The sequence below is a fragment of the Penicillium argentinense genome (assembly GCF_028826775.1).
Source record: "Penicillium argentinense strain IBT 30761 chromosome Unknown utg000006l_segment0_segment0, whole genome shotgun sequence".
NCBI lineage: Eukaryota > Fungi > Ascomycota > Eurotiomycetes > Eurotiales > Aspergillaceae > Penicillium > Penicillium argentinense.
The window spans coordinates 612,499-633,016 of NW_026622665.1; the positions used below are offsets into that span (position 1 = coordinate 612,499).

The 20,518-nt window shown below is 49.1% G+C and overlaps 8 protein-coding genes across 8 annotated transcripts; 4 read left to right on the top strand and 4 right to left on the bottom strand.

Annotated features, from left to right (window-relative positions):
- Positions 1-34: 34 nt before the first annotated feature.
- Positions 35-745, top strand: N7532_007364 (GNAT family N-acetyltransferase; the record flags this gene model as incomplete). Its single annotated transcript, XM_056619857.1, has 1 exon — positions 35-745. The coding sequence occupies one exon, from the start codon at positions 35-37 to the stop codon at positions 743-745; it is 711 nt and encodes a 236-aa protein (XP_056473223.1).
- A 1,610-nt stretch (positions 746-2,355) lies between these two features.
- On the bottom strand, positions 2,356-4,582 carry N7532_007365 (uncharacterized protein; the record flags this gene model as incomplete). The annotated part of the gene is made up of 2 exons (XM_056619858.1): positions 2,356-3,218; positions 3,256-4,582. The coding sequence occupies 2 exons, from the start codon at positions 4,580-4,582 to the stop codon at positions 2,356-2,358; spliced, it is 2,190 nt and encodes a 729-aa protein (XP_056473224.1).
- Positions 4,583-5,752: 1,170 nt separating this feature from the next.
- N7532_007366 (ankyrin repeat domain-containing protein) lies at positions 5,753-6,302 on the bottom strand (the record flags this gene model as incomplete). Its single annotated transcript, XM_056619859.1, has 2 exons — positions 5,753-6,171; positions 6,245-6,302. 2 exons carry the CDS (start codon positions 6,300-6,302, stop codon positions 5,753-5,755), a joined length of 477 nt encoding a protein of 158 aa, XP_056473225.1.
- Positions 6,303-7,028: 726 nt separating this feature from the next.
- N7532_007367 (uncharacterized protein) lies at positions 7,029-7,450 on the top strand (the record flags this gene model as incomplete). The annotated part of the gene is made up of 2 exons (XM_056619860.1): positions 7,029-7,218; positions 7,278-7,450. Coding segments are annotated over 2 exons (363 nt in total), but the record flags the coding sequence as incomplete, so codon positions are not given.
- A 319-nt stretch (positions 7,451-7,769) lies between these two features.
- N7532_007368 (uncharacterized protein) lies at positions 7,770-9,528 on the bottom strand (the record flags this gene model as incomplete). Its single annotated transcript, XM_056619861.1, has 5 exons — positions 7,770-8,437; positions 8,489-8,787; positions 8,839-9,062; positions 9,119-9,175; positions 9,229-9,528. 5 exons carry the CDS (start codon positions 9,526-9,528, stop codon positions 7,770-7,772), a joined length of 1,548 nt encoding a protein of 515 aa, XP_056473227.1.
- A 517-nt stretch (positions 9,529-10,045) lies between these two features.
- On the top strand, positions 10,046-13,143 carry N7532_007369 (glycoside hydrolase family 115 protein; the record flags this gene model as incomplete). Its single annotated transcript, XM_056619862.1, has 4 exons — positions 10,046-10,491; positions 10,543-11,305; positions 11,358-11,423; positions 11,482-13,143. 4 exons carry the CDS (start codon positions 10,046-10,048, stop codon positions 13,141-13,143), a joined length of 2,937 nt encoding a protein of 978 aa, XP_056473228.1.
- Positions 13,144-14,763: 1,620 nt separating this feature from the next.
- On the bottom strand, positions 14,764-16,098 carry N7532_007370 (uncharacterized protein; the record flags this gene model as incomplete). Its single annotated transcript, XM_056619863.1, has 4 exons — positions 14,764-15,250; positions 15,297-15,673; positions 15,729-15,833; positions 15,895-16,098. The coding sequence occupies 4 exons, from the start codon at positions 16,096-16,098 to the stop codon at positions 14,764-14,766; spliced, it is 1,173 nt and encodes a 390-aa protein (XP_056473229.1).
- A 1,825-nt stretch (positions 16,099-17,923) lies between these two features.
- N7532_007371 (uncharacterized protein) lies at positions 17,924-20,200 on the top strand (the record flags this gene model as incomplete). Its single annotated transcript, XM_056619864.1, has 3 exons — positions 17,924-17,930; positions 17,986-18,196; positions 18,247-20,200. The coding sequence occupies 3 exons, from the start codon at positions 17,924-17,926 to the stop codon at positions 20,198-20,200; spliced, it is 2,172 nt and encodes a 723-aa protein (XP_056473230.1).
- Positions 20,201-20,518: the final 318 nt, after the last annotated feature.

The window sequence follows — 20,518 nt, forward strand, 5'->3', positions numbered from 1 at the left end:
GAGAAAAGAAAATAAGTGAAGAAATTGAAAAAAAATGAACTCAAATCGACAGACTCAATGGCTGTCCAAGCCCTTTGCAATCACAACACGCAGACTGGTCATCGTACCGACTCCCATTGCAATTTCTCTCGAATCCTACCGAGCACTATACGCAGCATTGCACGCGGATGTAGGTTTCTGTGAAATGGGTTTTGGGCCAGACTTCCCCGTGAAGAACTGGACCGATGAAGAAACCTATGAAGTTATCGCGGCGCGTGACATTGGACGGTCGTGGGAAAAGTACGCAATCGGCGACTTCGCCGTTGGCTTGCACTCCGGGTCTAAACAGGGTATCTCTGGAAGTTCCATGCTCGAAGGGAAAGGATTCGAAGAACTCGCAGGCGAAGATCTCCAATACTTCTCCGATATCAATTGGGTCGGCTATGCCGGTATCCGCGATGCAAGAACAACATCCCTTCCGCCTCGTGAAGCAGGGGACCCGCCTCTTCCGCCATGGCAGGAAATGGTCGAATTACGTTATGGTGTCTCGCCGAAGGTTTGGGGTAAAGGAATGGCGAAGGAAGCGGCCGAGGCCGTTATGAAGTGGGCGATTGAGAAACGAGGCGTGAGGAGGTTCATCGCAGAGACGGAACGCGATAATGTGCGCAGTGCTCGGCTTTTGCAGAAGCTTGGTTTTGTGGCTAGTGGTACTGATTATTGGAAGGAGCCGAATGAGTTGGAGTGGGAGTTGGTTGTAAATAATTGAGCCGAATTGGAATGTCGTTGAGACTATATGTTTTAGCAAAGTGCAATATGCAATAAAACTCTGCAGGATATTGAGTATCCCACAATGCAATTCCCATAGCCGGTGCATAGGAACTGTCGTAAACTCAAGCTACATTTATGTGAATGATCATTCGAACCGCAAATCGTGCTTTCCTCATTATGTAGTGAAGAGGGGAACGCTTGATGGCAGCACGCGCTGAGACGTGCGGGTCGATTCAGCAGAAAAACCACCACAAAACACACGCGTAGCAATCAGGAAATAGTGAGAACTCCAAGTGTAGGGGTCAGGTCGGGGAGGTGTAAGGAGGTGTATTCTAGAACTAACTATCCGGCCACCGTATACTGCCGGCTATGTCACATAACATGGATGGCATCCATGTAGTAGTGGAGGGGGTCTCCCCACTACAGTAGATAGATTATGTCGGCCCAGTTGTATACACTCAGAAAGAGTGTCTCCACTACGAACGTTAATCTCGGAGTCCGGCGTATATAAACATGAATTGAAAAAGACGTAGAGATAGAAATATAAGATCAGACAAAAGTGATGAGATGAAAGGGATTAGACCGAAAGGAAAAATAAGAAATTAAACAAAACGGCAACGTACAACAGCAGGAATAGAACAGGGCTTAGCTTCGCTCTGCAAGTTGTTTAGGCGACCCAACAGGCAGGGGTCCCGGGGGTGCCTAGGCCCCTGGTTGTCTGGGACCTACCGAGTCACTTCTTTCTCATCTTCCGTAGAGATTCTAGTATTCATAAGAGGAATTTTAGGATTTAGACTGGGAGATCTGGATAATAGCCATGCACTGCCCAGGGCAGGATTGGGGCAAATTGACAAATCATAATGTAGAGAATGCACTGAGGTCAAAAATAGTCATAGCCCGAGGGTGGTTGGATCAAAAAGGACCAGTTCCTCTGGACAGATAAGGAGTTGGAATGGTTCAAAGAGAGAGGTTGCGAATTATTGAAGCCTAGCATGGACCCTGGCGACGTTATTCTCTGGGATTCGAGGGCCGCTTAATTTATACAACGACGCTAATTAAGTCAAGATACCTTCTGCAAGCCTATTGAGTTCTTGACAGAGGAGCAGGAGGAGCGAAGTAGGAGGCGTCCAAGCGCGGCTACATGTCGGTTGGTCTCTCAACGTTCCCACCGATCTTGTCTTGACGGAAGAGCAAATGGCGGACTGGATCATCCTTCAACCCTTGGTCCTCCTGTCATCAACAAAGCAACCAAGCAGGCCATTGTCATGATTCCCAATGATTAGAGTCTGATGAAAACGCGCTAGAGTACATCAGTGTCCGATGTGTATCTCGGTGAGTGGTCTGATCTTGAACTGGCCCGATCTTTAATCTTAAAACTTATCAGATCTCCTCGTTCATTTTGAGAGTCCAATTTTATCTGTATATTGGCTTTATCTGACCTCTGGCTTTCGAGTCCTTCCTTAGTCGTCCGTAGGATAGAACTTAATAGAGCCTATTCAGAATATCAAGAACATGGTAGGGCCAATTCAAGTTCAATCGGCTCAGTAAGAAAATTATGGCAGATATTATGACAGAAATAGGCCTAGGTCTTAATTTCCTATTGTTTGTCTAAGTACGGAGATGGTGGTTCTGAGGCATATTCTGGCCAGGAAAGCTCCGATAGAAAGTCTGCATAGATCTTCGTGACTCAGTTGCAGGTAACTCAGTAGGCTCTCGCTCCCCTGGAAGCTCAGCAAGCCCTTGCGGTATTGCCCTCGAGGGTGAATATTGCTGCTGTGATTGCCAAGCCCTCGTCTCTTCCGGTGACGGCAGCTCCACCAACATGTCGTCAGTAAGAGACTGGTCTGAGAAAGTTCGCTCATGTCGGCGCTGTACAGGTGATGGTAGTTCTTCTGGTAATTCGCGCTCCAAATCTTTGAAGCGAGACATGGAAATCTCATACCCCAGATGCCGTTTCAATAGTTCGTGCGTAATGAAGCGTTCTGGTATATTTCCTTGGGCTTCGACAAAGGATATTCGGTGATTGACTTCACTCATGCGACTTAGTCTGTTGGCGTGTCGATGATGATTGAGACTTCCTTCAACTCCAATTAGGAAGATCGTGATATATGCCCAAGGAAGACTTAGAAGCTCCAACTCAAACTCATTCATATCGCTGGCCTCTTCATTGAGGACCAGTAGCAATTTGAGTCGAGGCGTTAGTGGCCCGGCCATCCAGCCGTAGAGAGGATGATAAGACGCTGTGCCAGAATGCTTTTGCAAGTGTAATTCTTTGATCTTTTGCCATCCGGCCATAACGCGAGCTTTGCCCGCGAATCTTATTCCTCTCCATACTTCATCGAGATCCCATCTGTGGATCTTTCCGATATATTCGGCTTCTTGGGAGAAGACCGCAAGCGGGTAGCCTCGAGGATTGTTGTCATGATTCCCCATTGCATTGATAAAACGCCGAATAACAGACTTTGTGACTTCTGCTCACAATTAACGAGGGCTATCTTAAACGCATACCCGTGAGGAGCCCACCTTTACTCTTGGGCTGCTTGACCCTTGTATGTGACGTGATGAGGTAGTGTCTGTACTCCGGACGCATCGGATAGTTGTCCATGGAGCTAGTGGTATCAAGTAAAACCATTGTCTCGTCATCACGTGATATAGGAGTTTTCCATTTCGGGGGAGGTGTTGGCACTTGACTTGAATAGCGCTGCGAGCCCGAGCTTATGTCGCAAATGTCATCAGGGGAATCGTAGGCGTCTATCGGTGGGCGTGCGGTAGCCATTCGGGCGCGGGCTGTGTCGAGTTCAGACACCAAATCAGGCTTTGAGACTTCTTTATCCGTAGGCCTATGACTCAGAATCCAGTAAAGACGCTCTTCTGCGATGTCTTTGTACCCTCTCCATTCGGTTGTGAATCCTCTCCATCCCGCAGCAGCATCAATGGAGAATCTGAGCAGGTTTGGAATTTGGCCTTGTGAAGATGTTATGATTGGCTCGAAGTATCCGGCTCGTAGGAGGTGAAGGTAGTGCCGAGGCTTATGCGCTCGGAGTTCTGCGACCGTCTGAGCTATTCCGAGATTTTCCTGGTAGGTTTTCACGATTTGAATGTCGTTGCTGCTTTGCCACCGCCCTTGCTCTTCTGCGAGGATTTCATTTCGTAGTTCGAAAGTAACCGAAAATTTCTTTTGTATCTTTCCTGCAGTTCGCTCGTCGGAGGATTTTATAGAGAAGGCTTTCCTGAATCCCGTGCGCTTGGAAGACTTGTCGATGGTGTCGCTGTTGGAAGAAGACCAACGATTAACGGACATGTTTGATACCAAAGACTCGAGCTGTTCTAACTCCCAAATGTTGAAAGCTGGCTCTTGTGCTTGAATGGCCGCTTCTGAGTCTCGGTTGAGAGTAGAGTCCATCGACAATGTTTCCTGGATGAACTGGAGATGATAATGCGGGTCTGGCTTGGCCATTCCGGTTAATGGAAAACACACGAGGTTGAACGGAGAGGTAATTTTGAATGAGTAGGGGTTGGTATTCTTGAATCGCAGGCGTGTGCAGTCATGGTACGGCTTTTCGCCTGGGTAGATCACAGCCTTCGACCACATATCCTGGATTTCGAGTCGGTCGACCTTCTTCTCCCAGTACTTGTGCACTGCACAATCGCATAGCATTGTCGTTTCATGCTCAGGCTCTATCTCGGGGTTGTAGATGCGGCATAACCTCTGCGCTGTTTGAAGGAGGCTTTGGATCTCTTGCTCATCCCGGGCTCGAGCCTTTCCGGCCTCTATCACAGCATTTGTATGAGGTCGACGGGAACCTCCGCTGCTCGTTGCCACGATAGAGTTCATTTGGCTTCCTGAACTGGTAGTCGATGCGCGATGGCTTCTTCCGGCTGGTGAATACAACGGCAGGGATGAGGAGGGTACGTCCGTCATGTCTGCCTGCCTGGCGGTAATTGGTACGGAAGCAGGCATTGCGATGGCTGCCTTGTGGCGTATATTCCGGGGTTATCGAAATTCCAGGATTATTGAAACGGCGATCTGTAGAATTGGGCAGCTCCATTCATGCTCTTTGCAGGATCGTGAGTTGGATATCTTTTGGGAAACAGTCAACCTCTCCTCGACGCGGAGAGTAAGCTGACTTTGTTCCTCTCCGCCAGCGGCATGATACGTACTCGGGGAATCGGGAGAAACACGGGGCGAGGCGTTTCTGGAAGTACGCGGACACTCGTGCATGCCACATGGTGCGGGTGCCGAACCCTGATGCTGCACGTGGGGACATCTCGGGCCGTCGTTGGCGCAATCGCGGAGAGCTTGGCGCCTCCAGAGATTAGCGCGTTGCGGCTCGGGGGCCCGAGCTCGGAGCCGGTCCGTTTGATAGGGCGATCGAGGCTGCTATCACTTTGTCATGCATCCAGGCTCTGTTCGATCAAAGACATTCTTTAAAAGCCAAGAGCCTGGTGCGAGCTTTCTAAGTCTATTTATACATAGCCACCGCCAACTCAGTTTATTAGAGGAAGTATAAACGAAAAGTACCCTAGGGTAACTCATCTTTGGAGTTATGCCCTGCCGGGTTTTCGACAGCTCACGTCCGGATTTCAAATCAGCCTAATCTTGCAAAGCAGAGGCAATATAGAAATATGGCAGATGTGGCAATTCCGATTGTTCCATTCGTTCGCAGAAAGAGGCTGTGTACCAGTCATAGTATATCGGAGATGACCTTCAGTTGCGGCCTAATACATCGTCCGTTCCGCCATTTCAGGATCCACGGTGCTGATATGGATGCTCCGCGTGCTGGGTGCAAAGGAACTTATAGAATGGCTCAAGTCGAGCTGGTTCACTGTCAAATGACTCCTTGAAATCATCAATAGGAGCCGACCTGCCTCATTCAGTTGCTTGGAAATCGCAACGACCGAATCATAAAGATAATGAATGATTTCGAGTTGATGTATGTAGCTTAATAAGCACTACTTATATTTCAAGCAATTCATATCGACCGGGATTTCTGTGATCATTTTCTCAGGTTTGCATTGCGTCCGTCGAAGGTGTTGCAAAAGGGACTGAGCAAGTCTGGGCAGCAGATATGACCACGATATCTTCATTCCCCTTTTCCGCTACCCTTGACAATCCTGTGCGACCATAGTGCCAGTCTCTGGCATTTGGATTGGCACCGGTATTCAGTAGACAGCTGACGATGGGAGCAGACCCATTTTGAGCAACCAGTATCAACGACGTATGACCATGGAAGTCGAATAAGTCAACAGGGACCCCGGTCTTCAACAACTGCTCTGTCAGAGCTTGGTTTTTGCTTGCGATAGCTTGTAGCAAGAGCGTGCGTCCATGGCCATCAAGTGCATCGACTTCGGCGTATTCCTTGAAAAGCAGCTGCGCGACGTCTTCGGGGCCCTTCTCGATGGCCCGGAATAAAACAAGTTTGTCTGTGTTCCATATCGCCAAAGTTGATGTCTCTGCCTTTCTGCACTTGCTATTTGACCTTTTCCAGTTGCCCACTCGCAGCCATGATCACAATCGGTTCCTCCCAAGGAGGCAGCCCCCAGTCGTCAGACATATTTTCGTGAGAGTGGAAGGTGAAGAAATGGTCGAGTCTAGAATCGGTAGAACGAGCTTCCTGTGTGTGCCTTCTTATTCAATTCCCGGCAATCTGTATTAGGCAGTTACAACTGTTTTTAAAGTTGGACTCAAGATCCCGAATGGGGCAATGTGTGACAGTTGCCTTAGGTTATGATATCGCATTGAAGCCAAGATTGTTTAGCCCCACTTCATCGTCGCTGTTTTCACCTTCCATCATTGAGCTGCTGGTAAGCTTCGTGTTTTCCGGCTTTTTATCCTCGTTTCTTGCAAGAAATGGATCGCGCAAGCCTTCTCGTGTAAGCTGGGTGTAGTTGGGGTGCGAAGAGAAACATTAAGCCTGAAGGCTGCAAGGCACCTAAAGATAGCAGCAGAATAATTGTCTTTGTTTGGTGATTCAAAAACGACCTGGTTGTGGCTTGTCGCATGACCTTTCATATGACAAACGCTTGATTAGCTGGGCACTACCCCAGGCGCGCTTCTCGAATGTGATAGGAACTTGAACACGCATGCCAACACATTAAGCGCCTACGGCCCATTCTCCAACCCTTCTTTTCCTCAAACTTCTTTCTCCGCCCAAATCTGTTCACTATTCAATCATTAACCATTGAAACGCAACAGATGTAGCAACCCTACAGTGTGAAAACATGGACAAAATCAAAGACCAGGAAGGTACAACTCTCCATTCACTCGACACCCGCAAAGTCGTCCGATATGGCTCGTCGTAAAATTGGACAAGATTCTCTACGCACACGAAGCACCAAGTCTGCATTTCAATGCTGCAAACACGACGATTTCAGTTTTCAAAGCCCATAATGTGCAATGGGAAGACGGCAAAGTGACGACTATCCTAATGAACTACATGCCTAGCAAGCGACTTAAGGAGGCATGGGATAGTCTAGACACGAATCGGTAACTTACCATTGCCGACGAGCTTCACTCCTACATTAATCAGCTTCGCGAGTTGAAGGCGACTATGTCGGGGCAGTCGATCGTGAGAAGGCCGCCATCACGATTTACGAGGCTCTAATACGAGACCCTTTGTGGGTTAACACGGACCATTTGACTTGGAGAATCAAGTCCACAACTTCATTCTCGAGTATCTTCGCCGACCGGCTTCATACATGATACGATGGTACTCGAAATTCGCGTTTATGGATGGCCGGGAAATCATCTTTACTCATCCTGATCTTGTACCTTATTTACGAACACGATGAATGGATGGTTAGGATGGTGCGAGGGGTAAGCGCTATCACGCCTACAAGCTTCCTGCTGTCTGGCTACTGGTCATTATCTTATTTATGTTTACAGCCAGCTTTGTCTGGTACTCGGCACATCATTCTTACAATGATTATACAAAATCTCAATTGGTCACGTATCAGCAAACGTATCCCAAGATACTTTATTCGTCAGCCCGAATTTGACGCATAACCTATGATGAACGTCTCTAGTAAGAATATCTGAAATGCGGATTCTCCCGATCAGTGATATCCTCAAATCCATGCGTGAAGTTGACGTCAGGGACAACCTCCCCCGAAGCAATCTTGGCATCACGCTTGCGGTTCTGGATCGAGTACCACAGTCGTAGCAGAGTCAAAGTAATCACAACAAGAACAAAACAACCCAGGAGAATCGAGAAAGCAAGGTAATACCGAGGTGCATCCTTATCGCGAAAGACCTGCGGCCCGATAGAGTTACCAGCTGCCCAGAACACAAAGTTCGACGCAATGACGATCGTCTTTTTGGTTTGACCAGCGACATTCCGAGACAGAAGAGCCAGTGAGAGGGACGAAACTGCAAAGAAGGAGTAGAAGATCCAGTATGCAATCAACATCCCGACCCGTTTATCAGCAGAGAAGGGAATTCCGATAAGGATCGACGTGCCGATGATGGAGGGAACAACAGATCCGATCATGATGAATATCGTATGTCCGAATGATCGATCAAGGTAGGCTGAGATGATCATCGTGAGCGCAGTGACGGCGCCGACTACCATGGTCAGAAGTTGGCTCTCCCAAGTACTGTAGCCGAACGAGTTGATGATGATATTTGCGTAGGCGCCAATTCCGCCGCTGGGGATCGATGTCAAGATCTGTATGAGCGCAAATGCGTATACTTGCAACCGTCAGCAAAATGATTCGTCTTGCTATAGGGCAAGGTACACACGCTGAGGGTCTGTGATTGCATCCCAGACTTGTTCCTTCCTAAAGTTCCGGTTCTGCAGACCGGTCTGGTTCTGTCGGACACGCTCAACCATCAACTGCTTGTCTTCCTCTGTCCAGCACTTTGCGCGCATAGGCGAGTCAGGCATCCAGCAGTACACGAAAACCGCCCAAATCACGGTCAGGATACCGTACATCATAAAGAGGCCTTCCCAGGACTTGACTGGTGAGGTAGACGGTATAAAGGAGAATCCGAAGGCTAAAAGACCTCCGACAATATTTTGAATGCCATTCATCATGTACCTGGGGGACTGTCAGCCACAGATGTTTTCTCTTAGGGCATGAGGTACGAACCAAAGGTTGATGATGCTTCCTTGCTCCTCACGCTTATACCAGGTTGAGCTGAGAATTACAAAGGTCGGCTGGCATGCGGCTTCGAAGGCACCCATGAAAGCACGCAGGATGACCAGGCCGGTGAAGTTTCTCATCGCTGAGATAAGCGCAATGCAGACTCCCCACAGGAATATATTGAGGGACAGCCATTTGGCAATAGGCACACGCTGGATGATCCAGTTTTCCTGGTCGCCGTCAATACATTTCCCCTTGCCCCCTTGATTTCCATGTGTATGCATACCGGGTATTCGACGCAGAGGATAACAAGATAAACAACGGTTGTCAGCCATTGATACTGCTAGCGGTTAGTAACTTTCTCTCTCAACACGTTCTGGTAGAGGAGGAGTTGACCTGGTTGTCCCCTAAATGAGCATCCTCCATTATTCCCATAATCGACGCAAATGACAACGCCCCCTTATCGATTGTCTGGATCAAATACGTAATCATCATCACGACCAGAATCCGCTTATCGATCATTTTCTTCAGGCGCTTATTTGTGGCTTCATCGATCTCGATCGCCGTATCGGTGGCGTACTTGGCAACCTCCTTGTCGACCAAGTTATAGTTCGTGTGGTTTTTCTGCGGGACTTCATCGTGGATACCGACGCCGACGGCATTTTCGATTTCCTGATTATCTGTTTTGTCAGGCATGATGGCTCTTTGTAGGATAAACAAAACGCAGGAAACCCCCTTGTTGTATAAGTGCAGGAAAGTGTCTGGAGATGCGGGGGTGGAGCGGCCCTCCGTTGTGGGCTCGGGAGGACTTCATCCACCTCGTCCCCCATGGGGATACACCCCCACGCCCGGAAGTCCGCCGAGAATCTCCCGTCGGGCTCTCAACACCGCGAGACTCGTTAAGCGAGCTACTAACGAGTTGAAAACCAGGCCCGGCTCGGCACTGAGAGCCGATCGTCAGCGGAGGTAGCCGCATCAACTCTAGTTCGGGGTCCACTTGGCCGCAGCTCGGGACAGCAACAACCCGAGAGTGTTACTACTGTACTACTGCTGGCCACCAGCCATCAAGCGGGTCTTTCCGTGCGCCGCAGTTCCACCTGCAGCTTCTCCGAGTCGCCTAACTGCGGAAAGGCGGGGGGTGGCGCTCGACACCACCAACGCGTCTGTTCTTGTCACCGAGGGACTGTGCTTGTCGCCACGAGCAGCGGACATCATGCCTGAGGAACAGATTGTCACTTTCCATAGCGACGGCTCATCGGAACTTTTCAGTCTTGTGGGTGCGACCATCTTGGTCGACGAGGACGACTTCAAGGGAATCCACCATGCAGCACGAAATCTTGCGGAGGACTTCTCTAGGGTCACGAAGGGTCCTGTCAGCCCTTTCCAGACTGTGGTCAAGCAGCAAGCCGATCCTCTAGAGCTTGAGAGCTCCAATGCAATCATCATCGGCTGCATCGAATCGTGCTGGATGATCAAGCAGCTGGAAGAATCGGGACGAATCGATACAGGCGCGATCTGTGGGAAATGGGAGTCTTTCACCACAAGAGTGGTTGACAACCCACTGAATGGCTGCGAGAAAGCCTTAGTAATTGCCGGAAGCGATAAACGCGGTGCCATCTTTGGCGCATACACACTCTCCCGCCAGATCGGCGTTTCTCCGTGAGTAGTTCCCTCATATCCAGCAATGGCCAACTGCTAACAGCGGTGAAGATGGTACTGGTGGGCAGATGTTCCTCCCCAATTCTACGAAGAAATCTTTGCACACCCCATTCAGACCACCCAAGGCGAGCCGAGTATTCAATATCGCGGCATTTTCATCAATGACGAGGCCCCTGCACTGACCGGCTGGGTTTTGGAGAAATTTGGCGGATACAATTCCAATTTCTACAAGAAGGTCTACGAGCTGTTACTTCGGCTTAAGGCGAACTTTATGTGGCCCGCCATGTGGCCTGGATACCCGAACCCAGGCGCCATTTTCTTCGTTGACGACCCTGAAAATCAACGACTCGCCGATGAGTATGGGATCTGTGTGTCGACTTCGCACCATGAGCCAATGCAGCGGGCTACGACAGAGTGGTTTCATGAAGGTCATGAAGATGGCTCATGGGACTGGACGACGCATCGAGACCAGATCATCGATTTTTTCAGAAAAGGTGTTCAGCGTGCAATTGGGCTGGAATCGTTTTTTACTATGGGGATTCGAGGCGAGTACGACAAAGGCATGACAACAAGTGATCCTGGTGCTGTGGTCCGCGATGTTCTGCAACAGCAGCGCGCTCTGTTCAAAGAGATACATGGGCGCGAGGATGCTGTGCCTCAGGTGCTAGCCCTGTACAAAGAAGTCCAGGATCTCTATCAAGCAGGTGAATTCACCGTTCCGGATGATGTGACGCTTCTGTTTGCGGACGACAATTTCGGTGCTCTACGCCGTCTGCCGTCTGGTTTAGAGAAGACAAGAGCTGGGGGTGCTGGAGTAAGTTCAACATCCCTCAACGCTTGCTTCTCTTTTTACAGACCTTCTCTAGATCTATTACCATTTCGAGTACGTCGGTGCACCTCGTAGTTATAAGTGGATCAACCCGAATTCTTTGGTATGTATATTCCGTGATCCCAGCTCTCACTCAGCTGTTAACTATATCTCACTTGAAGGGTAAGATCTACCACCAACTTCACCAGGCACACGAGCGAAATGCCAAGAAAATATGGGTTTTCAACGTGGGTGACATCAAGCCGATGGAAGTTCCTCTAACGTTCGCTATGTCTATGGCTTGGAACATCGACTCTGTTCAATGCGACAGTATTTCCAAGTTTCTTTTCACGCTCTCCACGGAATGTTTTCCTCAAACAGATGGTTGGGAGATAGCTAGGATATGGCAGGAATATGATCGTCTTGTTCGTATGCGCAGGCACGAGCACATTGAGCCGGATACATTCTCACTACTTCATTACGGTGAAGCAGACGGCGTCGAATCTGAATGGCAGATGCTTGAAACATTGACAGAAGAAATCTACGAGGCCATTCCTGGACATCAAAAGCCGGCTTTTTGGCAGCTTGTGGTCCATCCTGTCAAGGCCAGCTCAATCTTCACACGTCTTCGAATCGCCCAAGCCCGAAACCAGCTATACGCTCGGCAGCGACGCAACTCAGCAAATAAGCTCCTTCGCGATGTGCTCGATCTTTTTGATGCGGATTTCAAACTCTCACAAGAATTTCATACACTTTTGGATGGTAAATGGAATCACATAATGTGTCAGCCGCACATGGGCTACGGTGATACCTGGCATGCCCCATCTCGCGACGCGATCTTTGGTCTCGCCTACGTGCAGCGAGGCCAGGAAAGCAATGCTATCATGGGTCACATGGGAGTAGCTGTTGAAGGCCACGAAGGCATCCGTGCAGGTAGAATCAACGAAGAAAGTGAGCGAACTCATCCCAGTCGACGGGATCTCGTCGCAGGTTTGACTTTGCCTCCGTTGAGTTTATACAACAATCACGACTCGCGGATTGAAATCTTCAACCGTGGAACAAAAAGAATTCACTGGAAGTGCTCAACATCCTATCCGTGGATTTTGCTACGGCCATCGTACGGTGTTCTCGGTCCAGACGACTACGATGCATCTATTCGCGTTAGTGTCCTTTGGCAGGACGTGCCAACTGACTTCGACCAGACGGTTACGATCAATATTCTTTCCAAAGAAGGAGACTTCGAACAAGTCCATCTTCCTATCAAAGGACATCGTGTTCCCAAGTCGTTCTCCGGATTCATCGAGAAACAAGGCTATGTCTCCATCCCTGCAGTCGGAATGGGGATTGAGGAGCCATACAAACATCATCCAGAGCTTGGACGTGGTCCTAATGGATCCGTGACTCTCAGAGCCTCAGTCTCGAATGATGAAACTGTACCCTTTCTCAAGTATCCGATTTACATATTTTCGCGCACCGCACCAGCCACTGTTACTCTTTACTTTAACTTGACGCTTGAGATTGACCCGACTCATCGGATTTCATATGATATCGGCGTTGACAATCAGCCCACCACGTCACACTACCTCCTTGCCTTACCGGATAAAGAAAGCAAGGTGCCAGCCGAAGGCTGGCTTGAAGCTGTCAAGGATTGTGTTTGGAAGAGAACTCACAAGATCGATTGTCTAGAAAGCGGGGAGCACCTGCTTCGCGTTCGCTTGAAGCATTCGAACTTGCTGCTCGAGAAGATTGTTGTCGATCTTGGTGGTGTCAAAGAATGCTATCTCGGGCCTCCTCCGAGTTTCCATGTTGGCGAAATGGAGCTAGACAATCCAGAAGCGGAATAGAAAGATCTACCTTAAAGCTGATGTACCAATTTTAATTCCATGGCATGTTTAACTTTGTGCCATCATCAATTGAATTATCCAGGCAGGCTAAATTTTGATGCTAAATCGCTTCTTCGCGTCTACTCCAAATTCATCCAGTGCTCTCACATTACTTCTCATTCGGGCGTGTTTTCCACGTCTTGCTCATCAATTTGGGATTTTACTCTAATCAGTAGATGAGGCTATCATATACCACCTATAGCGCCATTTTTGGCGATGCAAGGAGGGGGGCAGGCATTATTTGCATATTCTGGACTCTTCCTAGTCCCTCGCATGAGCTTTTCGCATTCCATGACACCAGGTCAACAATCAAACACGAGTAAGAGCCATTTGAAACAAAATTTCACTTCCAGTAATTCAATCAATTAAACGGAATCCAGAGAACATCAAAGCTACCAGGATAGCTCATCAAAATTTTTGGCGCAGTCGGTAAGTATATTGGCTCCGCTACCCTACACTTTCGCATCTTATTAAAACATTATGACATAGGCAAGAGTGAGTCCATTGACAACATCAATCTCACGAGAAACTGGCTAAAATCCATGCAATAGGCTGTAAGTAAATTTTGTGCTGATAAAAGGCCAGATAACATGCCGCTAACAGGATACAAACAAGGTGGTAGGTTGAACAATTATACAACTTTGATTAACTATAGAAAATCCAGCTAAAAGCTTCCACGAATAGGTGGTGAGTCATCTGATCTTGTATTAAGATTGAGAACTCGGATAAAACTAGCAAATCACTTCTTATTTAGCTGGTAAGTCACTCGACTACTTCTAAGGGATAACAACAAGGATACAGCTACTGAGCTAAGAATTTAACAGCGTGTGACTTTCCTACATCAATGAAGCAGTGAAACCAAAAGAGGATGAGACGAGCTGACCAAGTAACGGCGAGAGCAGGACGTGAGTATATGAATCACATTCAAAATATGAGTTAATTCACACAATTCTGATCCAACATCGACATGAATAGGCGTGAGTATCTAGCTATTACTAAATGGCGCGCTACTAACAAGCGTCAAAAATAGTTGATGAGTTTCTTGACGTCAACTTAAGAAAGCTAAACACGCTCAAGCCTCACTCTTCCACATTGTGTAAGTGGCCAAGATGATCTAAAACCCCAATTCAAAATTTCCTGAGCACCCAGGGATGAACTCTTTCATCACAAGTAGAACACTAATCGACACTCCAATTTTCGGTCTACAGATCTCGTGCTATATCTCAGATGTGAGCTCAGCAATCATCCAACCTTGCCTCGTTAGGTCGGTTATTGATTCAATGCTAGATACGGTCTTTAGGGGACACACGCAGTCTGTATGGGAGTCCGAGAGTTTGGAGATGACTCTCTTCGGAGTGTCGAGACGAGCATACTCTCGGCATTGGCCTGGGTTTTCTCCCAGTTATACTAGGTTTTTTTTCATGCTGTTATGCAAATGCGAAGGCATCTTTATTCTCGTATCTGCAGTTCATCAACCACTAGTAGAATTTTAAGCGCTGTAGCTTAGAATTCGAAGTCATAAAAGAGTATCGGAATAGTGAAAAGCGCACGTCATTGTAGTCGGCATTTTCAAGTAAATGACTAAGCCACGCTCAATTCGACCTCATGCCGAACACGAATAAAACCAGGCGGTCCCAGCAGCTCCTCCAAATTTCTATTCAACCCGTTGGACCGCTGCGACTCGATATGAGTGACAACAGTCGTTAATCTCGTTTCATCATCATACTGCTGCAAGCCTATCTCAGGCTTTGCCTCAAAGCTATTAACAGGTGTCAACTTGCTAGCCATGCTACCATTATTGCTGCTGCACTGTTGAAGTCTGCCCGTATCACCCACGTGCGCAGCTGACGAGGGCTTACCGCGACGAAACTGCGGGCGTATTTGGAATAGAGTTTCCATTTTCATGACAGACCGAACAAGTGGCTGCATAGCCGGGAGGCTACCACAGATGATCCCGAGGCATGGTTCAACAGCAGACCAAACATACACATCACTCATAACCCACGTCAGATCCGGTGAATTCAGGTAATGGACATAATGTAGGCGGATAATACTCGCAGCACAGACACTAGAAGTATTAGCGACGATGTAAGAAACCTCGGAGGATAACTTACAATACGCCCAGAAGAAGAACACCAGAGACCATGAGCTTCTGCGTCACCCGCATCTTCAGTCTCCACACAATAGGGAATGGCACGAGCAGGATGAATACATCGCTCACGACATTTCCCGCGGCATTCCCGATGTAGTAGTTGTAAAAATTATATCGGAAACGTCCGCCCAAGGGATCGACTGTTTGATTCCAGAAGTATGGGATTGGATCGGGGCATGCTAGAAGGGCTATCATGCTGCCAGTAACCCAGGCTGTTGAAAGGGCAAGGCAAGTCCAGATCATCGAGTTCATTCCGAAGATGCGGCGGTAGAACATTAGGATTGAGACTTTGATGACGAAGAGTTCGAAGATGTAGACGAATATCCAGGCAAATAGAATCTAGCAAAGGATGTCAGTATTGAATATCTCATAGCGAAATGATTCATTGTCTTACCCTCTTCATCTCCACAACCTTTTGCAATGTTGTTGCCCAGATGTGCTTCCCCATACCCCAATGCCCAGCTAGTATTGACGCAGCAAGAAGCGCCATTAGCGGGATCTATTTTGAGAGTGGTTAGCAAAGCCTTTCTGCTCGGCAACACTTTAGGGATGCAACTCACAACAGCAGCTGCAATCAGCCAGTCATCGAGCTCAGGTCTAGGTTTTTGCCCTCGTGTCCTCACAACAAAGCGCAATATCACCATAACCACAGTCACGACACACAAAGTAATAACAACCGCATTGTCCTTGTGAGCTCTGTTCTCCGACAAGTCCATACCGACCGGCAGCGGACCAAGAACATCCTCAACAGACTGATTCTCCATGATGAGTCCGTGAGGTCACTTACCACGCATCACAAGTTTCTCCTTGAATAATCTGTGGGGGCAGTCTTGACAGTATAATGCAAAGGCGAAGGATTTCGTCCTGCGAGCGACAAGACCAGGCCGCCCTGGGTCCATGTCCATGGGAACAATCCAGTTTTATGGTATGCCTGACACCTTTCCCATCATAGGTTGATCCTGCGGCCCCATAATACTGCACAGAAGGCATGGCATTGGGCCGAAACCAACGCAGCACTTTCCCTGGGGAGTTTAGGGCCCGGTCGCAGATTGTAAAGGAGCGGCTGCTATTGGCAACGGTTGCAAAAGACGGGACGTTGAGATCTGCATGGTGAAGGATTGTCGTCCTGAAGGATGCAAGGAGGATTAGGTTCGAGGTGACGACTTTTTTCTGTCCTAGCCTAGTTGTGTTTCAGGTACCTGTATGTCTCTTCCGGTCAGATCCTTCGGGCCGATGCTAATCCCCGATGCACGTCCACGAGTCCGTCACTATGAGTCGTGTGATCATGAATGATTTCATCGACATATTGCAAGTATAAGTATCTGACATGTCACTGGGCGCAGAATTATGGTATTGCAGTCGAGTGTGGGGTGTAAGCCTGCATCGTCTTCAACGGCACCGTGGGTATTCCGAATATTGGGGGCCAAATTCAAGGTGGGGAGTTGTGTTTAGAAGCAGCTCTGCGCGGGGAAAGTCACCACGAGTTGGCCATCACATCTAATTAGGAATCTCCTTCTGCTGAATGTCGAGAACCACGCATTCTGCCAAAGTGTATTAGCAATGGAACTCGCACACTTGCGACTCCTCCACAAATGGACAAACAAAGACGTCAGGAGCGCACCAGGGTGTGGATAACCCTTGATAAATGTTCAACGGACAATCTCCATCGTTCTCTTTCTTTCCTATCACACGCACTGACATTTTCAGTGCTAGTGTAGTGAGTAGCATCGGCGGCAAGGCCGAAAGGGCTGTGTCTGCCTATGTCTGCCTGAGGCTTCAAGATGCCACTCAATTGTCAACTACAACGTTGGGAAGTTTTCGGCGCCGCATAACTCTCTAAGGAATCCACGCATAATTTCCTTCTGTGCCTCTTCGACCCTTTGGTGGCCATGGCTCCCCCTGCTTTATGAAATCCGAGCTCTTGCCAAGTTTCCTGACAACCGCCACGCTGACAGCACACATGGTTGAATCGGCGAAGCCCACATCGCGAGACCGCTCGCAAACGTGCGCTCAACGTCCACGATGAATTAATCGGCCCACCTCTGAAACAGAACCCCTCCGAAAATAAAACCAGTTATCTGATTGGATGGTATCGGTCATATCCGTCGCCGAATTTGTCATTGCATACCTCTCTTGAATGCCCCGCGACCGTTCAGGAACACCCGTACTAGCGTGACGCCTCCGAGGAACTATTGATTCGGGGCTTGGGGCTCGGGGACTGAAACCCTGGGCAATGTAGATATTTTAACCGCAATCCGTTATCGAAAGTGCGATTCCCCGATCTAAGTGGACGGAGCTCGCGTGGTGGCCAAGTTCAATGGCGCCGCTGACGATCCACCCAGGCAATTTTGGCCGACAGGTGGATCTCTAATCTTGGATGGTTTCAGCCTCCGTTCATGGTCACGGCAGTATATAACATAGTGGCAAGCTATCTTGTCGAAAGGCAAAGATTCTCGGTTGTGTGGTGCCGTTCGTTCGTTATTCCAGTTATTACTGGGTTCACTCTTTTTTCATCGGTATAGTTATATCAGTCTTTCACTCTTTAATATCTACTTCAATTGTTCCAGTCGACTCTGATTGTTTTCTGCAATGACTTGTAAGTCTACTGAATTATGGCCAGCTTCCTGTGCTTGTTATTGATCATACCTCAGACAAGCAATTTGTGCGGCAGGCATCCTTGCCTTTGCTGCTTGCCAGCTCGGCTGCGGCGAAAAACACCGTTTCTTGCACCACGATCCCAGGCAATCTGGTTTCGAACCCTTCTTTTGAATCAGGCTCGTTGAATGGATGGATCAATGTCGACTCCACCTTTACTATGGCTGTAGTCGCTGACTCCGATGGACCGGACGGTAACTACTATGCGTAAGTCTTCTTGTTGTCCTAATTCCCAACCGATCTCTAATTAAATATAGGGAAGTGAGCAACATCAACATTAGCCCTGAGGATATTCCTGTGGCTTTTGGACTTGAACAGACGGTTTCTGGCCTGACTGCTGGGACCACGTACACAGCTTCAGTCGAATATCGGATGCAGGCCGCGGGTTCTGCAGCCAACTGCGATTTGGTGTTGTGGATGGTAGAGAACTCGACAACTTATATTGATGGAATGGGACCCGTGTATTCGGCGAACACTTGGGCGACTCTCTCAGGCGAGTTTATGGCCTCGACTACCAGTGGATCTCTGCGGCTTGATATTATCTGCCCCGAAAACCCAGAAACAAGTGTTGCCGTGGACAACTTCAAAATCTCAAACGGAGAGACAACTACTTCCTGCACCACCATCTCGACCGCCCCAGCTTCCACTCCTCCGGCTTCTTCCACCAGCCTGCCCTCCAGCATTCCCCTCTCTAGCAGCGCAGTCGCTTCATCTCAACACGCCTCGTCCTCGCACGTTTCTGCTCACCCATCCTCGACCCCACTGGACCCCTCCAGCTCTTTCGCTACCACCACTCATCTAGCTAGCAGCATCCCACCTGTTTCTTCCAGTCAGGCCGCTTCTTCTGGCCAGAGCTCCCAGTCCAGCATTACCGCACCCTCGTCATCCCTCATTCACGTAACCTGGACCTCGCACTCGCATCCCTCGTCGCGCCCTACACTCCGCCCCGTCGAATCGAGCTCTGTTCCCATCGCCTCCCCTTCGGCTTCCATCTCTGCCACCCAAACTCCCTCTGGTGATGTGACATCTCCCTCTCAAACCGGCGGACAATTCCCTCTCCCTAGCGATGGAGCTGGCGGATCTTCTAATGGCAGCACTCCTGGCTCTAATGGATCTGGAAACGGGTCCGGCAGTGGAAGCGGCTCTCCTGGCAGCGGCTCTACAGGCAATGGAAGTAATGGCAACAATTCTTCTGGAGGTGGCTCTTCTGACAACGGAGCTGGTGGCAACGACTCTTCGGGCGGTGGCTCTTCGGGCAACGAGGGTACTGGCAACGGTTCTTCTGGGGATAGCTCTTCTGGCAACGGTTCTACTGGCAACAACACTCCGGGAAGCGGCTCGTCTGGCAACGGATCTTCGGAAAACGGATCTTCGGGTAACAGACCTTCGGGCAATGGCTCTTCTGGGAATGGTGCTTCAGGTAATGGCTCTTCTGGTAACGGCTCTTCAGGTTCTGGACCTTCTGGGAACGGTTCTTCTGGCAACAGCTCTTCAGGCAGTAGCTCGTCTGGCAACGGATCTTCTGGAAATGGTTCTCCAGGCACTGGAAGCTCCGGGAACGGTTCTTCCTCGTCGGATGTTCCTCTCACCACCTCCACCGTTTTAACGACTCGCACCTCGACCATTACCGCGTGCGCAAAGACTGTGACCAACTGCCCTGCCCGCAGCACATACGTGACTACCGAAACCATTCTCGTCTCGACTACTGTCTGCCCTGTTGAAGCTACCACTACCACTGCTCCCGGTGGCGCTGTCATCACCGAATACCCTGTTTCTCCTTTACCCAGTAATGCTGGTGGTCCTCACTACACCACTGAGACAATCTTGTCAACTCGCACCGTTACTGTGACTGCCTGCCCCTCAACTGTGACCGACTGCCCTTCTCGCGAGAAGACTACCTCTGTTACAACTGAGACTCTCGTTGCTCGAACTACTGTGTACGAAGTGACTCCCACCGCTGCTGCTCCCATTGTTCCCATCCAGACTACAAGCGCCAGCGCCAGTGCCGGTACAGGTGCGGGTGCGGGTGCTGTTGAGACTCCTTCTCCCGTCGAGCATGTCGGCGGCAATGTTTCTGCCTCTGCACCCCAGGTGACCGATATTGCGACTGTGAATCCTGAGCACCCCCCAGTGCACATTGTTCATTCCACCCTTACCAAGGTCGTGACTGTGCTGGCATGTCCTGCCAAGCCGGAGACTCTCGCTTTTTAATCAATTTTCTGTAAAGATCACAGTAGATAAATAAGAAGCCACCACGGCTCCATTGACGTTCTTCTTTAACCGAATAACTCGGCAGACGTGTAACTGAAGTACTTTGAATGTGAGGTCCCATATTGAAGCATGCCTTGGAAGAAAATTGTAAGTGAGCAAATTGGGATAGTATGCAATGTTTGAAATAATTTGAGATCAAAAAGATCATCACTTGAGAGGGATAGGGCCCTTCGGGTGCTCGAGTGATTTCAAAAGTACTTCGCAGCTGTCGATAAGTGGGGTTCCTGGGTTGCTACTTTAGGGGCTACAATTTTATGG